The 22257-nt window shown below is 36.8% G+C and overlaps 2 protein-coding genes across 2 annotated transcripts in view; both read left to right on the plus strand.

Moving 5' to 3' along the window:
* Positions 1-757: 757 nt before the first annotated feature.
* Positions 758-5800, plus strand: LOC131969872 (probable E3 ubiquitin-protein ligase MID2). Its single transcript, XM_059331097.1, has 3 exons — positions 758-863; positions 1576-1821; positions 4009-5800. Exons 1-3 carry the CDS (start codon positions 758-760, stop codon positions 4539-4541), a joined length of 885 nt encoding a protein of 294 aa, XP_059187080.1. The 3' UTR covers positions 4542-5800.
* An 11866-nt stretch (positions 5801-17666) lies between these two features.
* Positions 17667-22257, plus strand: part of chrd (chordin) — a 28218-nt gene continuing 23627 nt past the window's right edge. Inside the window, exons 1-2 of the mRNA XM_059330740.1 lie at positions 17667-17993; positions 20633-20736. Coding sequence (XP_059186723.1) covers positions 17852-17993; positions 20633-20736 — 246 coding nt within the window. The 5' untranslated portion in view covers positions 17667-17851. The remainder of the gene's footprint in view (positions 17994-20632; positions 20737-22257) is intronic.

Genomic DNA, 22257 nt, shown 5'->3' on the forward strand with positions numbered 1-22257 from the left:
GTTGCTTTATATCTCTTCATGGCTCTTTAACATCCATTTGTAGTTTCAACTCATCACTACTGGGAGCACAAATAAATTATCTTTGGATAAAAGCTTGGGTAACACTTTACAATAACCATTTATAGAAGGTTTATAAACCAATTAATAACCATTTACAAAGTGCTATATACATATTTAATCTTTAAATGTTTTAAACCAATTTCTTAAAGGCATATGAACCATTTCAAAATCATTAACATACTTAATATGGTGTTAAAAATTTTATAATGAGTGCAACTAAAACCAGTAATTAACTATTAGTTTTAATTTAATTGTTTGTTAATGATAAAGTAACTATAAACTTACATTAATATACTACCTATTAGCCATTTATAAATGATGTAGTTAGTTTAACATTAATAAATGATGTATTTACCATTCTAAATGGCTTATATACTGTTTATAAATGATGATTAAACATTAATAAACTATCTGTTTACCATTTATAAATGATGGTTATTGTAAAGTGTTACCAAAGCTTGTTATTGAAAGTAATATTGAAATATATTTTTTTTATGTCTGGAATGCTACTTAGTTCCATTTATTTTCATTTCATATAGTACATTTCATGGGTTGGATTCATAACATATCCATTTGTAATCCCATACTGGCAGGATGCAGGTGACATGGCAGCACATAGCTGTTTATATGGTGAGTATAGTGTTCACCTTTATCTGTTTGACCTGTTGACATGGAAACCTAGATAAGTGTATCCAGTATGCTCTCCCTGTTTGACCCAGACTCCAGTGGTGCCAGTTCCTCAGCAGCACCAGTGGATGGCGCTGTAGACCTGCGAGAAGAGGAGATGGAGCAGTCTGTCTTTGGTTAGAATCACACATGATGAAGTTTATGTTTCAAGAAAATTTGCTTTATTTTTGATTGAATGGATTACTTTAATAAAAAGCAGTATCTTCACTGTAAAAAAAAACCCTGTTTTTATGGTAAAAAAACAGCAGCTGTGGTTGTCAGAACTTTACCGTAATAAATATGGTGCAACTTTTTGTAATATTACGGTAAAATGATATAGGCACTGTTGATTTCACATTTAAGATTGCCATTTGATTTCATATTTTACAAAAAAAAAAAAATTCCATCAAAAGAAATGCTGTTCTGCCATATCACTGACAAGAAAATACTTTATAAATGCTGCATGAATGAAAGATTTTACCATTAAATATTAGAGATAGATACATGCAAAATAGATAGAAAAATACATGCAAAAATTACAGTGATGGCTTGTATATATATATATATATATATATATATATATATATATAACAGTATATTTTTACTACAAACACGGTGCAAGTGTATTTTACAGAGTAATGTATTTAAAAAAATATATATATATAAAAATACAGTTTTGGCTGATATATACATTTACAGTGTTTCATTGTTACTGAAACTGAATTAACCCATTTATCATTTTACGGTCTTTTACTGTCATGGTTTAGCAGTTTTTCACCGTAAAATATGCACAGAATATTTTTTTACAGTGTTCTTACATCTGTTCACGTCCCCTCTGGTCTTTTTTAGGACTAAGTTTTGCTCTGGACCCTTCAGCTGTCCCTCAATCCCTCCATCTTTCCAACTCCTCCCTCTCCGTCACCTACCGAGGAGAGAGCCCTCCTGGCCCACCTCCAGACAACAAGGTCAGAGGATCCATGACCTCTGACCCCGGGGGCCCGCTGGCCCTCCCTCAGGTCTGCGCTGATGTTGTCATCACACGGGGACAGTATTACTGGGAGGTTGATGTCTGTAACAGCTCTGTCTACAGGATCGGTAAGAACTCTGTGGAGTTTGTTTTGGTTGGTTGGATGCCAGCAGGCTTATTGCTTCCAGAAACCCTCACTGTGAGTCAGCAAGACTGTGCTTGTTTAAAGCCACACTCACATGTATACACACGTCATAGTTCATAGTGCCACCAAGTGGTTTGACCAATTGGAGAATATTGATCAGAAGTTTGGTAATGTTGGAAAAGTTAGTTCCATTTTGGACTTCTGACAAATCACTGGAACAAGCTGTCCTAGTAGCCTGGGATAAACTTTGGATCATTGTATGAAACATGAATAACTGTGCATTAAAGCTTTGAAATGATCATTTTCTATGGACTGATGCAAAAATAATTAAATTATTTGTCATTTGTAAATCTCCACCTTAATGTTATTTGAAAATACAGAGAATCAAGATTAAACATGGTACTTAAAATGTATGAAATAATATAAATGCACACACACACACACACACACACACACAGGGCCTGCACATGCATAAGAGAAAATTCCGATAATGTCCTTTTAACGATGTCAAATTTTGGGTCTGTAGAAAAATGTGTTGCTTCATGCTTCTTCCATTTCAGCAATGTTTCATGTCGCTCTCTCTCTCTCTTTCTCTCTCTCTCTCTCTCTCTCTATATATATATATATATATATATATGTGTGTGTGTGTGTGTGTGTGTGTGTGTGTGTGTGTGTGTCTGTGTATTTTAAGGATGACTTCAGAGACTCTTCTGATTTACAACAGAAACTTCGACACGTTGGCCTATAATGATATGGATTAATTCAATATGAATTTGTTGCACACACACACACACACACACACACACTATATGTCAAGACAGAGTGCAATATTTACCCCGAAAAATCTAATAAAAAATGTCCAATTCGATTTCATTACATAATGTTTATTTAATATGATTCCTTTTATTTAGTGCTCCTTTAACATGTTTTTAATCATTTATATTACATAATCCATTCTGCACTCCTACCCAACCATCTGTTTGGAAAAGGGGCAGGCAAAATACCTGGCAGGTGATTGGATGAAGTATCTGTCTATCAGCGTCACACAAAAGCATTTTTTGCTGTTCTCTGCTCTTCTTTCAATTTGGAAATACTCTTCAGTTCTGATATAACTCATGTTGTGCTTTAGGAGCCTTTTTTTTTAAACAAACAGTCATTGTTCCTCACAGGACACTGACTGGTCAGAACATCCAGTTGTGTGACTCAAACTCATGACTCAAACTCAGGCCAGGCAAGATGGATTTGGTTAAAAAGGGTTAAAAAATATTTGAAAGATTGGTAACACTTCACGATAACATTCATTTATAAATGGTAAACAGATAGTTTATTAATGTTTAATCATCATTTATAAACCGTATATAGGCCATTTAGAATGGTAAATACATCATTTTATTAATGTTTAACTAAATAAAGATTTATAAATGGCAAATAGATGGTATATTGATGTAAGTTTATAGTTACTTTACCATTAACAAACCAATATTTTATGATTAATAGTTAATTAATAGTTTTAGTTGCACTCATTATAACATTTTAACACCATATTAAATATGTTAATGGGTAACACTTTACAATAACCATCTAAGTAATATTTATAGATGGTTTATAAACCAATTATTAACCACCTACAAAGTGCTATACATATTTAATTTTTAAAAGTTTTCAAACAATTTCTTAAAGGTATATGAATCATTTAAAAATCATTAACATACTAACTATCATTAACAACTAAAATTATTAATAAACTATTGATTATAATTTATTGGTTTGTTAATGGTAAAGTAACTATAAACATACATTAATATAGCATCTATTTGTCATTTATAGATGATGTAGTAAGTTAAACATGAATAAATTATGTATTCACCATTCTAAATAGCCTATATACGGTTTATAAATGACGATTAAACATTAATAAACTACCTGTTTGCCATTTATAAATGATGGTTATTGTAAAGTGTTACCTGTTAATGATTTTGAAATGAATCATATACCTTTAAGAAATTGGTTTAAAACATTTAAAGATTAAATATGTATAGCACTTTGTAAATGGTCAATAATTGGTCTATAAACCATCTATAAACATCACTTAGTTGGTTATTGTAAAATGTTACCGAAAGACGTTTTGCAGACACTGCTAACATAATATGAAACTACTTTTCTGTCTCAGGTGTGAGCTCACTGAATGGCCCTGGCGGCTGGTGGCTCGAGAGGCGGGGCTTATCTTTTTGTGCAGTGTATGATGGGAGCCGGGAGCCGCTCTGCACTGTCCCCCCTCAGATCAAAACCCTCGGAGTCTTCCTCAACATGGGAGGGTGCACCCTGAGCTTCCACAACCCTCTGACCCAGGAGCACCTCGCTACGCTGCCGACCCGCTTCGACCCTGCTGGCGTTGTCCCAGCTCTGGCTCTGGGCCAGGGTCGCCTCAGGCTGCGCTGCGGCCTCCCCCCTCCTGCTCATGTGTTCCTCAGTAAGGACTCGGCCTACAGGGGGCCCTGTGGGGCCGGTGGAGGCCGCTGGCGCAGGGAGATTCCATTCCACTCTGTCAGGATAGTGATCCAGAAGTTTGAGGAGCTGGCTGTTTCCGACTCCGACTCGGGCCTGGTGTCTAGTTTCGGATCGTCCTGCTCCACCTTGGCTTCTCTTCCAGATCTTGGGATGTGTCCCTCTGGGCAGGCAGGACAGGAAACTGGAGCTGAATAAGAAGCTCTTGAATGGGAGCATCAGAAACACTCCCACTGCTCCTCTGAGGGGTTTGATCTGTGGATGTCATTTGAAAGGCTAATTTTTCATCTTGAAGGACTTTTGGCTGCCTCTTTCCACTCTCTGCGTGACCCCGGAGCAGCAATTGACTCTCTCCCCAGGACATAATCCTTTCTCTCAACCAAACTACCCACCCCCCCTCGTTTGAGATCAGGCCAGAATGAGTCCTGTGTAATGTGAAGTGTGAGGAAAGGGTGGGCCTTTAGCAGCGGGACTCCTTGATTTGTCTCTGTGTGACCGTTGTCGGACAGTAGGGGTCCTACAGTAGCACTGCGCACGTTCCTGCATGTGTGTTTGTGCTCAGTCGCATTTCGGTTTGTGTGTGAGCAGGAGGGAACAATGTATGAGCAGCAGGGGGGGAGATGACGAGGTGTGAGTACAGTGACACCAGCGGTGTTGACACAGAGCAGCAGAGGACAGGTGGGGACACGCTTTATCCCGCGGCCTGCCTTCGATAGGACAGTAGGGCTGCCCTTTACTGACCCTTTGAAATCCACAGGACTCCCAAAGACTTCAAAAGGGGCGACAGAGAGCAGGAGAACAGAGAGGGAGAAAGAGAAAACAGCATGCATGAATTAAAGACAGCAGGTGATGACCTGGTTAAAAAAAAAAGAAGAAGAAATGAGCTGAGAGAGGGATTCCCAACAGCTTTCATGCCAAGAAGCTCTGAATAGATCAAATGACTCATGCTACAGCATCTGAGAGTCTGTTTAAAGCGCTACTGAGCTGCTACTTTACACAGGGTTCATACAAAGTGTTTAAAGTTTGAAAAAGTCTTCATTCAAACCATTAGGGAAATAACTGAATTTGCTTGATGCTTGATTTTCAACATAGTCTGATGTTTTTAATTGACACAAACCAAAAAATGTCAAATATTTGAAATACAATGTATTTGTCATATTTTTGGTTGTCTCCTGACACACCAGACAAGCTAAGCTTGCTTAAAAACCAACAAGTCCTGTGTTCTGCAAGGTAAAATTATGGTTTTTGTCAAAGGAGTCTGGTGGCTTTAAAGAGAGGATAAAACAGCTTCAGTTCTCCCCATGGAAAACAGACTGTCAGATGGCATTGTAAAAGTTATTCTTACTAGGTACACTATAACTGCTAACTACCTTAACCCTTTGGAGTCTTGGACTATTCTGTCCATTTTTAAATACTTTCATATAACACTTTATACTAATTTACAGTGACGACAAGTACAGTTAGGCCTACAAACAGTACAGAAATACAAATTCAAAAAACAAGATAAATTAATGAGTAAAAATGCTGATTAAAATGACCAAAGCTAAAAACTAGGGCCGGGACTTTAACGCGTTAATTAAGATTAATTAATTACACAAAGATTAACGCGTTAAAAAAATAGACGCATTTTAATCGCACTTGTTTTTGCACCGCGGAACGTTTCTCACTGGATGAGTTTCAGGCGGACCGATTATACTGGAGCACCAACTAGCGTTGATGAGTTGAGACAACAACAAACCACAGTGAACATGAAGGAAGAAGCTGATGAGACCTTTGGTTGGCCCCGTGGATGATGGGACATTTAGTTACTAAAAACCAACGGATGGAAGCGTCGATAAGAGCATGGTTGTGTTGCTATGCAACAAGGAATTCACATATCACCGCAGCACATCCAGCCTCAAGTATCACCTCAATGCTAAACATATAGCAGCTAGCGTGGACGCTAATGTGGTATTCAATGGTATACTAAACATCCATGTGAAAAAAATTACTTCTCACTGTTCTCAGGTCAAATATTTATATGCGATTAAAATGCAATTAATTCCGATTAATTAATTACAAAGCCTCTAATTAATTAGATCAATTTTTTTTTTTTCTGAACTTGAAAAAATAAATGTCGGCATCTTTTTTTTCAGCACAAGCTCACATATATGACTTGCTTTTTTTTCAACTTGACTTACTGGATTAACACAAATCACAAACAACATAAAATCTGATTTTGAAAACAGTGGTTGGATTTTTTTAACTTTCAAAACACAATGATGCTCAATGAAGACTTTTACATTTTGCATGTGAACACAGGTTGCAAATATAACACATAAGAGGTAAAATAAGGAGAACAGCTAGTTCTATATTTCAATACGAAATACATTTGTCCTTATCTCCAGTTTTACTCTGCCTAACATCATCAAACGGAACCTGTCTTGGAGTTTCAAGCCAATACTGTAGTGAAGCTAATAGCAGGGCTCATTATTGCTTCATATTTACGTTGTGACATAATGAAAAAGTTAATGTGCTATCACTTTCCTGGACTCCAGGGGGTTAAATAGCTAAAACACATTTAGCAGCTGCTCGGTCCACATCAGTACACTGCTTAGCTTTTGTGTAAAGACCACCATCCACTGTGGATAGATCAACAAAAAATGGGACTATCCCTTTAATCCCCCTGTTTGCTGAAGGTTTCCTCTTGTGGTTGTCTTCATTGGCTTTGCTTTGGTTTTGCATGTTAGGCACACATTCAGTTTGAGCAATTTTGGCAAAAGAACTATTGAAAGTAAACTTTTCCTCATTTTCTCCTCCATCCCCAAGGCTCCAAGCCCCATTTGAGGAACCACTGGTGCCTTATACTTGGCGTGGTCGATGCTCATATTCTCCCTCTGACCACTTGTGATTAAGTGCTCTGTGTTGAAAAAGCCCCCTCCATCCCCATCCTGTCTGTTTTTCAATGGCTGTTTAGACTTTTTAGGTGCAATCTCCAAGTAGTCGGAGCAGCCAGGCTGTAAATCTCACTGTTAGACAAAAAATATGCTCGTAATTACAACAAGCATCCATCAGTGGCAGCACTGCAGGGCACTTCTGAGGACGAGTAGCGGTGGAGTTGCGCCAGTTTTCCATTGCGCGTCATTCATTTCACGCATACACGAAATCAGTAAAGCAGCGGGTCAGACTCAGTAATAAGCGATGAGTCAAAGAGAAGCTTGTCAGACTGTCGCCTCTCAGACCACTCATCAGGATGACTGGGTGTTGATGTTTAACGGTCGGGGTATTTACCGCGCGAGTAAAATATGCGTGTGCCGTGACCGCTGCTGGCGCGGCTCTCCCTGCACATCTATCGGCTTTTTGGTGGAATAAAGTGTGTGGAAGCAATTTGAGTCTTGTAAACAGAAATGAGAGGGGCGTGATGCACGTTTCAAAGAGCCGAAAGGAGAGAGAGAGGGAGAGAGAGAGAAAGGGGGAGTTTTCCAGGAAGGATGGATAAGACTTGAAACGCCATGTGTGCGTATTTGGCACCGTCCACTGTACAGGAAGGATGGTAACCTGTGTGTCTCAAGGTGTAGTGGTGAAATGTAACTAAGTACATTCACTCAAGTACTTTTAGAAATTAACTCTCTATGGTACACATTATGATGCCAGTTAGGGAAAAAAAAGGGGTGTTTTTTTTGTCTTAACCCTATAAAGCCAATTGTATCATATTTGATACAGAAGTTTTTGAGACCTATACATCATCAGTGTGATATTTTTTTCCTGAAAAACCTGATGTATACATGTGTTGAAGAAAAAAAAAACTGAGCAACAAATTGCACAAAAATACAAGATATAGCAAAATGTATATGCAGGTTCCACTGGTGGATCAGTCATTGCTGCGTGAAAACTTCATATCAGCAGATGTACGATGTTGTGTTATATGGAAAAAAATATTTTGCATGTTTGAGGAAAATGTTAAAAGGAAGTAAAGTCTTAAAAGGTTAAAAATGTTGGGTTTTATATGTTTTTGTTAGTTCAAGAACAAACTGTGAGCAACAAATTGCACAAAAAGAACTGATGTATCAAATATGATACAAATTAAAATCATATATGCCTATTGTTTTTAGATTTTTTTGTTAATTACCTGTCAGCAGGTTCAATAAACACTCCAGTTTAAAAAAAATGAGAATTTTCTGGCAATTATTTAGTGGTTCAGGCTTTATAGGGTTAAAATAGACTAAATAAAAATAACCGGAAGAAATGTTATAATTCTTTTTTTTTTTGTGGAAGTTTTTGGGTTTGTTGTCCATCGGCAACATAGTACCATAACGGTGCACAAGTGAAAAAGGACGTTTTTTCAATTAATTTCATCAGGAAACATTATACCATTGAACCAACGACCCATTGAAATTAATGTCTTGAACAGTCTAAGTGTATCAAAACTATCAAAAATGAAGGATTACTCACCTATCAGTAGGAATATATTTGTTTCCAGATTGTAAAGGGCCAGGAAATGACGTTTTGAGTGATTTTTTGTGGTGCAAAATGGCAAAGCTGTTTCCTTTGGAAAAGTCTGCAAAATAGTATCACATCACTCAAAAACATGCATTGTAGAAATTTAACAGGCCAAAAATGGGTATGTTGCCTCAGAGCAACACCGTACCATAGAGGGTTAAGATCCAGTATTTCCATTTTGTGTTTTTTTTTTTTAGATATTTATTTCCATAATGCATAATTTTCATGTTTTATCTGTTTAGTTTAGTTTTCTTTTTTTGCCTTAATGTCCTTTGATGGTTTCTGTAAAGCACTTTAATTTGCCTTATTTTGAAATGCAACAAATAATCTCACCTTGCCTTTAAACTTCTGCTCCATACATTTTAAATAGAGATATTGTACTTTTTAGTGAGTCTCAATGTTGGAATTTACATTTACTCAAGTGCTGTACTGCCTGTTTAAAACATTTCTACTTTACTTAATTATGTATAATTATTGCTACTCAATGCCTCTACTTTGCCAAATTTCAAAGGAAATATTGTTATTTTACTTCAGTACACACAGAAAAACAAAGGTGCTAATTAGAACTGAAAATGGCTTTTCAGTGACACCATAAAAAAACCATTTTTATTTCTTCAAAGAAACTTTCATCCCAATTTTCTTTAAAGAGCCATTTCCTTAAACTATTATGGAAAGAAGCAACAATGGTGCCTTAAAGAACAATAAAAATGGTTCTTGGAGGCATCATTTGACCCTTTCATACCAAGTTTCTTTAAAGAACCATTTCTTCAAACAGTTCTTTAAAGAACCATCAAAAATGGTTCTTTGAGGCACACTTTCTGGTTCTACAAAGACCCTTTCAGACCAAGGATCTTTAAAGAAACATTTCTTCAAACAGTTCTTTAAAGAACTTACAATCTGAAATGGTTCAGTGAGGTGGCATTTCTGGTTCTAAAAAGACCCTTTCAGACCAAGGTTCTTTAAAGAACCTTTTTTTAAAGAACTGACAATGGTGCCTTAAAGAGTTATCAAAATCTGATGTGCCATTTCTGGTTCTTTGAATAATTTTAAGTACCTGGGATAATTATGTATAGTTTTTGGCTCTATAAGGAACCTATTTTCAAAATAGTTCTCTGTGGGCTATAATGAAAAAAATGTTTCTTTGAAGCACCACTTCTGGTTCTTTGAAGAACTTAAAGAAAAAAACGTTCTTTAAGGAACCTTTGTGAGCAGAAATGGTTCAATAGAAACCCCTTTTCAAACGGTTCTACAGTTAAATGTGCATTTACAGTGTATACAAGGGATAAATGGTTCTTTGATTACTTAACATTGCATCATTGTGTAAGATTTAGAAAAAATAAAATCACCATGAATTCACATTTCATTTATCTAGAAAATGACCTCAAACTACCACTCTGTTCTCACAAAACTCTGACAAATTCACTTTGACTCTCTAAAATGCAGTGTTTTTTCAGAAAGCTATAGAGAACCTACAGAACATATAAGGATTTTATAAAATACAATACAATGCAATCCTATAGTTTAACTAGCCAGCACTATATAAAGTAGTTCAAATTAGTCTCACCTTGTACAGCAAATACTGCTCACACTGTAATGCAGCAATAATAATATAACAATAAAATAAAACACTGACAGAGGCCCTTTTGCTTAATAATGATTATTTTTCTTTGTTGATACTTTTGGTTCATTGAGCTGATCATTTTTATGTGCTTTTACTTACTTGAATTGAGTATTTTAAAGTCAGGCATTGTTACTTTTACTACAGTAAAGGCTCTTAAAACTTCTTTCACAATTATCAACAGATAAATATAAATATGCCACTGATTAAACTACCCAATGTCATATGAAATTATTTAATTTAGCTTCATCTCCACAGCATTAACATGATGATGATGATTAATGCAACATACAAAGTTAACATGATAATATTAACTTAATGAATTTCTTTACTTTTTAACTTTTAGTGTACATTTGTACATTGTTGTACTGCTATTTTCACTAAAGTAAAAGGATTTTCTTGAATGCATATCTGGTATAAAACGCTTTATCAGGCAGCATCACAGTCACAATAACCACACCAGGGGTCGGCAAAAGAGCCACTGGTGGCCGAAAAAAGGGAAAAAATGTCAGAATGGAGCCGCAAATCTTATTTTAAGCCTTACAATGACGAAGAAACAGCCTACTAAGTCAAAACTAGCCTACCAACTTTACTGATAGGTCATAATGAGCATTAATCAATATGATTTTGTCAGAAAGCAGTGAGAACCAAAATGCAAATAAGAGGCTTGACACTTGACAAATATTTCAGGAGATTTTGAATCAAAAACCAGCCTAGCTAGGGAAACTTCAAACTAGACTTGAAGGTGGAAAAAATAAATAAAATAAAAATGCTGTAGACATTTTGTAAGCTATGATGCACATTTAAGTTGACCAAAAAGTTTTTAAAAAGTGTTTCAATGGCATATATAAGATGCACATTTTTATAATTGAATACTAATTGCTTTGGGTCTACACCTGGGATGGGCAACCTAAATGCTGGATGGGGCCACAATTTTTCATCAACACTACCAGAGGGCCACATATAGGAGCGTGCACTTAACCAGATATGATGAAACTGCAATTTTGAATATGTTTACAGTGCAGTAACTTAACATATTTCGTGCTCAAATGCATGTATAACAGTATAAATAGGAATACAAAAGGTTTGAAGCAAATAAAAAATAACCACTTACTGTGATTTCTTTTTTTTTTCAGTGCAAGAACAGCAGACCAACATTAATTGCAAGAAGTAATTTTATGCATTTTTACACTGCACTTTTAAGATTTCATGCTCAAATGTATGTAGTTGTACTGAGGGCCACTTCAAGTGAGGCTGCGGGCCATATGCGGCCCGCGGGCCTCCAGTTGCACATCCCTGGTCTACACCAATGTTAAATACAAATTTAAATGTAAACAAATAACCAGTGGTGGGAGAAGTATTCAGATCTCTTACTTAAGTAAAAGTACTAATACCACACTGTGAAATTACTCCACTACAAGTAAAAGTCCTGCATTCAAAACTTACTGAAGTAAAAGTAAAAAATGATCAGCATCAAAATGTACTTAAAGTATCAAAAGTAAAAGTACACGTTATGCAGAATGGACCCACTCAGAGTGTTTTATATCAAGTATATTATTGGATTAATATTATGATGTATTTATGTAAGCAGCACAAGTAATCAAATGTAATTTGATCAAGTTAGGGATCGTTTTAACTATTTAATATACTGTTACAAGGTATAATTAAAAAACAACAAGTCAAATCACTTTAAATGTATTTTTTATGTTAAATCTCGACCTGTAAAGTAACTAAAGCTGTCAGCTAAATGTAGTGGAGTAAAAAGTACAATATTTGCCTCTAAAATGTAGTGGAGTAGAAGCATAAAGTTACATAAAATGGGAATACTCAAGTAAAGTACAAGTAAGTCAAAATTGTACTTAAGTAGAGTACTTGAGTAAATGTACTTTGTTACTTTCCGCCACTGCAAATAACTGTTTCATTTCATATAATTGTTTGGGTCACAGCCAGAGGAGCCACTGCAGATGGCCTGAAGAGCCACAGGTTGCCTCTCTACCCCTTGAGGTCAGACAGGCTACATCACTAGCCTCTTTTAAATCCCTACTGAAAACTTTCTTTTATCGCAAAGCCTTTTTAACTACTTAATCTCTTGGTTGTTGTTTTCTCACCCAGCTCGTACCACTTTCTATGTTTTGTCATTTGTGATTCCAACTTGTCTGCATTGCACTTTACTTTGCTTTGTTGTTTTATTGTAAATTTTTCTGTCTTCCACTATGTTTTTATTTCTTGCCTGTAAAGCACTTTGTAACTTTGTTAAGAAAAGTGCTATACAAATAAAGTTTATTATTATTATTACCCCTGAACTACACTATTCATAGGACCGAATTGTACTATATCCTCAGTCCATTTATTCCCCCGAAATTGAGTTCTTTATTGGTGGCACATGATGTAAACTTCTCCCTATAACCACACAGCTCCTCTCCCCGAGGTGTCAAAACAAACCAAACACCCCCACACACACCATAGCAGTACATCTGGAGACAGCTTCTGCCCGCTAATTGCCTCCAGTAATTATTGTCACACACTCTCCATCATGGCTCCCAACACGGAAATAGTGATAATGGTGAGAAGAGGAAAAGAAAAAAGTCTTTTTTCTCTCTCTAAAGTTTCGACTGTGTCTGCAAATGGATTGCGTTTGTATGAATAAACATCAACTCTGCAAGACTTCTTCCATTTGCATATTGAGTGAGGAGAGAGGCCCATTCGCTCCTTTCCGTTTGCCGGCAGCAGCGCAAAGAATTAGCTTTACAAGTGAGCAGGTCCGCCTCTTATTACCATCATTATCAGCATCAGCATAACAGAGGCTCGCTCTGCTGCTCTGTCACAGTTTACTGCTGCCTCTCAGGGACATCCTGCCTTTAACTCATATGCAATGATCCGTGCAGATGGAGATCACAGCTCCTGTATGGTGGATGGTGGAGCTGATTAATTTTGACGTAAAACACAATGAAATGACTTATAACTCTTTAGATGTCTGCCTATGATAGAATAACCTAAGATGCACAAATAAGTTAGGAATGCGCACAGGAAATACACAATTATAGCCAGCGTTTGTATCCCGGCTTATCTAAACATGAGTCAGAAATAATTGGGGCTTTATGATGCATTTCCAGCAAATTAATACGGATATACAGGGAAGGTCATTCACTCTAAACACAATTTATTCTATGCGCAATTTGGGGAAAATGTTCTCCAAAGCACCACGAGGAGTTCTATAGGTGCAGAAAAAGTTTTTTTGAATTCTCTTGGAAGGTTTTAAGCAAATCACATGGCTATTTATACCTCATTGTAAAAGCAAAGGGTAAAACATGCCATGCGTATTAGTGCAGCAAACTTCCATGTGATGAGGAACAGGTGGTGTGTGTGTGTGTGTGTGTGTGTGTGTGAGGGAGAGAGAGACACATCTGCCAGGCTATCATAGCTCACTGGCTGAATATTCACACCTCCCAGTCCGACCAGCAAACAGGATGCGGTCCCCATCGCTCTGAGTGTGTGCTGTGTAGTCAGACAGACAGATTAAGGGGGGTGGAGGAGGTGGAGGAGGGGGGTGATACTGTTAAACAACCCCGCATTTATGACCTGCAAGCCGGGTCGTCTGACAAACAAGAGCAAATACACAGCGCGCTGATGGAGAGGGAAGTATCCATGCAGCTGCACCATTCTGCCATTATGGATGATTTACAGCCGATACTCAGCTCCACACACACACACACACACACACACACACACACACACACACACACACACACAGGGCCTTCATGCACTCGCACGCACAGGCATAAGAGAAAATTTCGATAATGTCCTTTTAACGATGTCAAATTTTTGGGTCTGTAGAAAAATCTGTTGCTTCATGCTTCTTCCATGTCAGCAGTGATTTAAGTCGCGCTCCCCATATTAAACAGCATGTGACAGCATGTGTCTGTTCAAATGGTCAGAATTGAGTCATAAAAAGCTGTCAGCTATTAATCGATTTTATTGGGCTGTAATATTTAATTGTATTTTAAGGATGACTTCAGAGACTCTTCTGATTTATAACAGAATATGGATTCATTCAATATGAATTTGTTGTAATCAGCCTAATAAAAGTTTTTGGACGATTATTTGGCCCAATAAAGTGATGTTATAAAGTCCAAACTACACTCATGTATACAAACGGTTATTGCAAATCATCTCACTATTCAACACATTGAATATAAAATGTGTTCAATCATATGAAAAGTGCATGAATAATTTGGTGTATTTTCGAACGCCCGAACTTCATCAGGAAGTCTGGTAATTATATATTGTTTGCTCGTCAGCAAAGGTAAAACTGCATGATGTTAATACCTAAAACGTTTTTTTTTTATTCTTGAGGAATGCTCTTAAATTCGGCATGGTCATATTAAGAATTGCATATTAACATGGTTTCCCCAGCTATTCCCAGAGTCAGTTTACCAAAACAACACAAAGCTTTGAGCAGCGTGGAGTCCTTAAAATGAAAGAAGAATTAGGTGAGTGTATGTCGATTGAATAATGGCCTTAGGTACAAGAAATATCTAGTATCATCAGTTATTTTTCATACTGTCTTGTTATGAAATAGAGTTTGGAGCCCTCCCGGAGAGTCCGTTTCCAAACATGCTCTGGACGCCTCCAATACACAAAAATAAACGCTGCCGTCATTATCCCAGTGGGGCTATAAGTGGACTGGGTTTTGTTAGCTCCAATAGACAATTTACTATCCAGTCTGCCTAATGAATCACCATGTGCAGCGCAGAAGAAAAGTATCGCTTATCACCCTATGATGAAGTGCAAACAGGCCATCATCGACTCCCATCGCTGCTTTGGGAAGGGGGGACGCGTGAATCTCCACACCCGGATGGAAGTGGCTCCCACAGGCCACATAATGTGACACATGCATAAAAATAACACCTTGCGCTCGCACCTCGGCCTGCACTTTTGGCACAAAACCGATAAGATTTAACACTTTTTACGCGACGTTTTAGTATAAAGACACAAGAGTTTAGAGTCTTGTGGGTGCGATTAGCAGCCTGTGTGCTGACTTAGTAGACCAAAGAGAAATTAAAATGAAAGAAAAATAAAGTACACAACTGTTTTTATCCCTCAGTGGTGCTCAAAGTAGAGTCTGGAGACCACAATGGAAACAAACAGCAACGTGAAAAGCATTTTATTCTCCCTGTAAAAGGACTATTTTAAGGAATAGATTATATAAGAAACCATAGATGTGGTTACACAGCACTGCATGTACAGTAAGCTTATCATAATCATTACATGCTATTATCAAAAATCCCCCATCAATCAATCCTTTCTTCCAAACATCTCAGCCATGTAATAAGCCTGACCTTTGCTGAACTCTGTGGAATAAATCAGCCATGAGCACCACTAACAGTAATGTAAACTTGAACCACAGAGCATTTGTTCTGGCCCTCAAGGGGCCACTGTGGAGCTTGCTTAACTGCTCTGTTTTGTTTGATGGGAACATTTCCCAGATCTAAATAGGCCCTAATAAATGTCACTTGTTGATGTTGTGAAGCTCCACATTAGCCTCAGAGAGGTTATAAAACATTTTTAGTGAAACTGGTTTTGGCACCTGTGAGGGCCTTAATAAATGGTGTTTTACTCAGCCAGGTAGGATCTGAATCTAGCCAAAAGCAACAGTTTGAAGGTCTGAGAGAGGACAGAGGTCTGCACATGGCTAGGGCGGATTAAAACTGGGTTGCCTTGAGGTATTCCAACTATTTTCATTTGTTTCTGTTAAGTCACTTAGGTCCCAGCTCCGCACACACACACACTTGAAAAAATAGACGGTGCAGCCAGCCACAGCAGCAGACGCTCACACATTCCTTACTGTACATGATCTGGAGATTCACACTTTCTCTCTACAGGAGCACTGATGGAGTTTTACCCCCATCGGTGTCAACTGACCAAAGTGTGTCACCCAGCAGATTCTTCAGGTTTTAGCACTGCTACAGAGTGTGAAAATCAGAGCATACATACCATAAATCTATCTGGAGGCCATATGGCAAATAAATAAATAAATAAAACCAATTTCCACCACCACTGCCTTAATAATAACAGACATTTATTTTGTGTCCTACAATATTTAATACGTATTTTATTATTTACTTACAAAAAACTCCAGCAAGGCAGGTAAAGCAAGAAAGTACCAGACAACTAAACAATTAAAACCAAAACAAATATAAAGTCACTTCACGGTCGCCCATGAAGTTGGAATAATTTGTTTTCTAGACACAATCCTCTGTTAATTGTTGTTTCATTGTCATTGTGATATGTCTGGAAGGGATTGATTAATAAACTTTTGAAAAGATATACACTTTATCTGTCAAGAATAAATCACATTGTCACAATCATTTCATGGAAAGAGTTCCAAAATATATTTTATTTCAACTTCACGGGACACTGTGTATAAAGTCACTTTAGGATAATACATATGCATCTACTTAAGCCCCCATTTAACAAGAGTTTTGTGGGTGTATGCAATATGCCAATCAGTTTTTATAGCAAAAATCCTCCATAAAACACTCTTAATAATAACTGTTTATTGAAGCCTCAGTATGCATAAAAAGGAGGAAATTGTAGTGTGAAGTCTTTTTTTAAGCCGAAAACTACATTAGCAAAGCCAAAACTTATCGTCGAGGGACTTCCTCTCTCTTTTAAATAATAATGAGATATATATATATATATATATATATATATATATATATATATATATATATATATATATATATATATATATATATATATATTGAAACCTGAGAATATTTATTAAAGGTTTCAACCAAATGTTTTAATATATATATTCTCAGATTTTCAATATACATATATATATATATATATGTATATATATATATATATATATATATATATATATATATGTGTGTGTGTGTGTGTGTGTGTGTGTGTGTGTGTATGTATGTGTGTGTGTGTATATTTTTATAGCTTAACTTTGTCCCCAGAAGTTTTTTGATTAAAAAAAACTCTTATGGAAGCCAAAGTGAATCAGACGTTCGTTTCCATATCTGAAGGTTGGTGAATTGATTGATAGGGGCGTCAATTTCCCTTTTCCATCAGCCACCCCCACTCCCACCCATCATCTCCCCCCTCCTCCTCCTCCTCCCGGCCGGTGGCTGCTCCAAGCTGTCAGGCCAGCAGGCTATAAAGCAGAGAGGGACGGGACTGTGAGGAGACCGCTGGTACTGAGGAAAGGCACGCGCTTCAGCTGTCCTGTCTACGGAAAAACCTCTTGCCTGACTGAAACTCGGATAATTTAAAACTTTAATGACAACGGACGCTTGGACGTAAGGAAGAACCTTTCAGCTGACAGTGGCTTCATAAAGTACTCGACATACATCGAAGGAAAACATTAGTGGATAGTACAGAGAGGAGCTTTGGGATGCTGGTTCCCCGCGCGCTCCGCTCCGTGCTGTGCGTCCTGAGCTGCGCGTGGCTGCACACCGGGGCGGTCTCGCGGCTCAAGTCCCCCGCTCTGCCCATCCAGTCCGAGAGGGAGCCGCTGCCCTCCAAGGGCCTGTCAGGTAACAACATGCCTATCTAAAAGTGATCATAAACTGTGTCTTGTAGTTTCAACTATTCCACAGACGGTAGCAAAACTCCCTTCAAAATGTGTTATATTTTTAATGTGACCAGTCCTGGGCATTTTCAATCCACGTGGCTGTTAAATTAGTATGACTTTTTCATCAATTAGGAGCCAGTCGTTAATTCGGCTAACATCCAACACAACAAACAAGGTTAATTCACCATCAATTTAAAGCTTCAAAAAACAGCCAGTCTTTATTTCAGTGTTTCTGGCCCAACACAAGCCAAAGGAGGGCAGCAACGAGCACTAAGTAACAATGTCACATTTCTTTTCTTTTTTTTTTTCCAAACTTTTTTTATTGGGTTTTGCAGATGAGTACAACAGTATTAAAACATACAAAGAGTAAAATTTGTCATTTTTTCTTATAGAAAAAACAAACAACAAAAAACAAGAGTGATCCTGGAAGTATTGCTGCATACCCAAACCAATGTCACATTTCTTTAAATCAATGCTGTAATTTGTTGCCAGAATTATGCCAAATTGCAGTGAGCATACAATCATTTGTCACCAGGTGAAGTCTAAATATGGTGTGTTTGATTTTTTGCAGAACAAATACTGAACCCTTAAATTCCCAGCTTTTGTCATGGAGCTTGGTGTGTTGTGTTGTGGTGCGTGTTTGGAAAGGTTATGACCTGAGTTTAGCTCCCTGGACTGTAAAGCTGCACTCGTGGTGAAGTTTAAAAAGTAGTTTAGTTAAAAGAGCTGTAGGCCTATATTTTCTCCACTGTAGTTGCACACACACGTTTCCTTGAATTGTTCTTCAGTGCCTGCGTTGCTTCATGTGTAAACTGCAGGCAAACATCTGAGTCATAACCGCAGTGAATGCCATTTGATTCATGTGTGAAAGCCCCTACGTACAAAGCTCATTGCGGTTTTTATAAGGTAACTAACTCTGGAGTTCAAAACTGTGGGAACTCCACGTTAACCGCCGCCTTAACGTGTAATTCACTGTTGGAAACTGTAATCAATCGACTTTCCATTACAAGCATTGGCTCCTCCGAGATGATTTATTTCAGCAGAGACAGAAGTGGCAAGCAAAGCGAGCGGCTCACAGTTTGGCTCTCTTTAACTGGACTGGACTGTTTAAAGTGTGTAGTCACTTTAATGAAAGAATAATGTGAACCAGGTTGGTAGCAGCGAGCCATCAGCTAGAGTGAAGCTGGCGAGGGGTAACATCACGTTTAGTGTGTGTGTGTGTGTGTGTGTGTGTGTGTGTACTCTCAGACAATTGGGTTCCACACACACACACACACACACAGCTTGCTTCCTAACCAAAATCACTATCATATTCCTGAAGTAACACAGCGTGACTAACACTCAATTAGGATTTTAGTAATAAAAACACTAAAAGCTATTTTTATGTCCTGTAACATCAATATACAGTGCTGTCTCTATATATTATGCCTCCATTCCAGCACATTGGCTTTCAAGTGAAACAATTACCTTAATGTGCTGTCTTTCAGCTTTCAGAGTGAAGAATTGTAGCATTTTTACTCTTTTTAAAAGGACATTAATGTCTGCATGGTCTATTTCATGTTGATTTAAAGTCAGCACTGTAACCATTGTAGCCACACTGTAATAATCTTTTTAATATTTGCCTACCTAGTATGTTTTGGAACTGAAACCAAATGCCTTACCTCCCATTGCTTACTACATAGCATGCTATCAAAAATGTATTAAATTACTTCATAAAATCTTTTTGGAACACTATGTGTATTTCTGGGAATCTCTGACAATCTTTCAGTGGAAAATTGAAAGTCTTGTTCGCCTGCTCATGGATCATTTAGATGAGACAGGATGCAAGGTTGAGTCCCAAAACTCATGAGGCATCCAGTGAGTTTCAGTTGTCTCCAACATGCCAAGGCAATGAGCTATGCAAGATTTATTTGTTGTTAAATATAAAAATTGCTTCACTGCCTGTATAAATCTTAATAACAGCCACGTAGCTGCACTTTCTTTTGCTTTTAAATATTCCGAACTCATATCTTAAAGTGTGTCAACTTATTTCTCCCTATAATTAATTCTAGTGCAATGAAAGAAAAGACAAACCTCACATAAAATCCTTCAATTGACCTAATTTTTTATAGAGATGGCCTCTATTTTGAAAGGGCCAAAGAATGGTGATAGTAACCACACTGTAAAAAAAAATCTGTTTAATTAACGGTAAAATACCGGCAGCTGTGGTTGCCAGAACATCACCGTAAAAAATACAGTGAGCGTATGTAAATGTAAATATCAGCAAAAACTGTAATTTATACAGAATAATCCCATTACTTTTAGGATAATTGTTTCATCATGGTATTTCTCCATTAACTTTACATGAAAATTTTATATTTTTACAGCAAAACTGTGTGTTTTCTACTGTTTATGGCGGTAGAATTTAAAGTTTTATACTATTGTTTGATTTACAGTAATTAAAAGTATCTACTACGGTGATGTACAATGTTTAATTTTACGACCTATTTCTGATGCAATTTGACAGTTTTTTACTGTAATTTAAACAAACATTTTTTTACAGTGCAGTAGATGTTTGACCATGAAGGCAGCCGTGTATAATCAGCCATGTTTGTGTTGCAGGATGCTCATTCGGAGGTCGATTCTATTCCCTGGAGGACACATGGCACCCAGATCTGGGCGAGCCCTTCGGTGTCATGCACTGTGTCCAGTGTCAGTGTGAACCTGTAAGTTTTGTCTTAGTGTGTCACTCTCTCTCTCTCTTTCTCTATCCTCCTTTTTTATATTTTATTTACAGTTAAATACAAAAATATGCAAGAACAGTTCCTCTCTTCCCCACTAAAACACAAAAACATAAAATACACTGAAAAAGTAAAACAAGGAGGTAAAAATAATCAGGGCCCTTCTTCATTGATTAGTTGACTAATGGGTACACTGTAAAAAATTGTGTAATGTTTAAATTACAGTAAAAAACTGTCGAATTGCATCAAAAATAGGTCGTAAAATTAAACGTACATCACCGTTGTAGATACTTTTAATTACTGTAAATCAAACAATAGTATAAAACTTTAAATTCTACCACCATAAACTGTAGAAAACACACAGTTTTGCTGTAAAAATATACAATTTTCATGTAAAGTTAATGGAGAAATACCATGATGAAACAATTATCCTAAAAGTAATGGGAATATTCAGTATAAATTACAGTTTTTGCTGATATTTACATTAACATACGCTCACTGTATTTTTTATGGTGATATTCTGGCAACCACAGCTGCCGGTATTTTACCGTGAATTAAACAGATTTTTTTTACAGTGTAGTTTCGGTCTTAGTCAACTAGGATTTCTTTTATTGATTGGCAGTTTTTTATGCCTTTTTTAAAGCTGCATGACTTTTTTCTAATTAAATCTCTGGTAACACAAGATTTAAACTGAGGCTTTTGTGTGATCAGTTTTCACAGATCTAATGATTAAATCAACTAATTGATTAGTTGAGTGTTAGTTGACTAAGAATTTGTTAAGATATCTCAACCATTGGACATTAGTAATGCCCTACACTGTGTAACCCTTTGATGCACAACATGGGTCTAAAGTGACCCGACTACGTTTTTATATTCTATATATTTGCAATAAATTAATTTCATCATTCAGTATTCCAGTTCTTCCTTAAATAACTTGTTTTTTTATCATTAAACATCCTAATTTCTTGTTTTCATTTCTTACTTTTTGAATGAAAAACTATTTTTTCAATCACTACGCTTCTAATGCACAAGGTCATTTTTGACCCATGTTTTGCATTAGAAGGTGTTTATATGTCGTCACCAATTTAAAACCTGACAAAGAAGACACAACTATTAACTATCCTATTTTGTTGAATTGGTGTTTTTTTCAATGGAAATTATTATTTAGTGGCTCTAATAAGTCTCAAATGTTAAAATATGTGATTTTCCAATATAATCTGGTGGTTCTAACAACTCTTTTAAAGAAACCTTAAAAATAAGACAAACATAGTTACACATATACTAATTTTTGTATCACTACGCTTCTAATGCACAAGGTCATTTTTGACCCATGTGTGTAAACTTGATGTAATAATACAAAAACTATTTTTCTTCATAAAGTATGAAAGGAAAAATGGATATAATGATCTGTTGTAATAATAAAAAAAAAGATATTCAAACACACAGCCAGCATGAAATAACATGGGAAATGAATGCGGGTCATTTTTTACCCTTGTTGTGCATTAG

Source organism: Centropristis striata, chromosome 4 (genome assembly GCF_030273125.1).
Source record: "Centropristis striata isolate RG_2023a ecotype Rhode Island chromosome 4, C.striata_1.0, whole genome shotgun sequence".
NCBI classification, from domain to species: Eukaryota; Metazoa; Chordata; class Actinopteri; order Perciformes; family Serranidae; genus Centropristis; species Centropristis striata.

Bases quoted from the DNA above. Each gene is read 5' to 3' on its own strand.
- LOC131969872 (XM_059331097.1), top strand. From the start codon at position 758: ATGCTCTCCCTGTTTGACCCAGACTCCAGTGGTGCCAGTTCCTCAGCA. The intron at 864-1,575 runs GTTAGAATCACA...GGTCTTTTTTAG, and splicing joins GATGGAGCAGTCTGTCTTTG to GACTAAGTTTTGCTCTGGAC. The intron at 1,822-4,008 runs GTAAGAACTCTG...TTTCTGTCTCAG, and splicing joins CAGCTCTGTCTACAGGATCG to GTGTGAGCTCACTGAATGGC.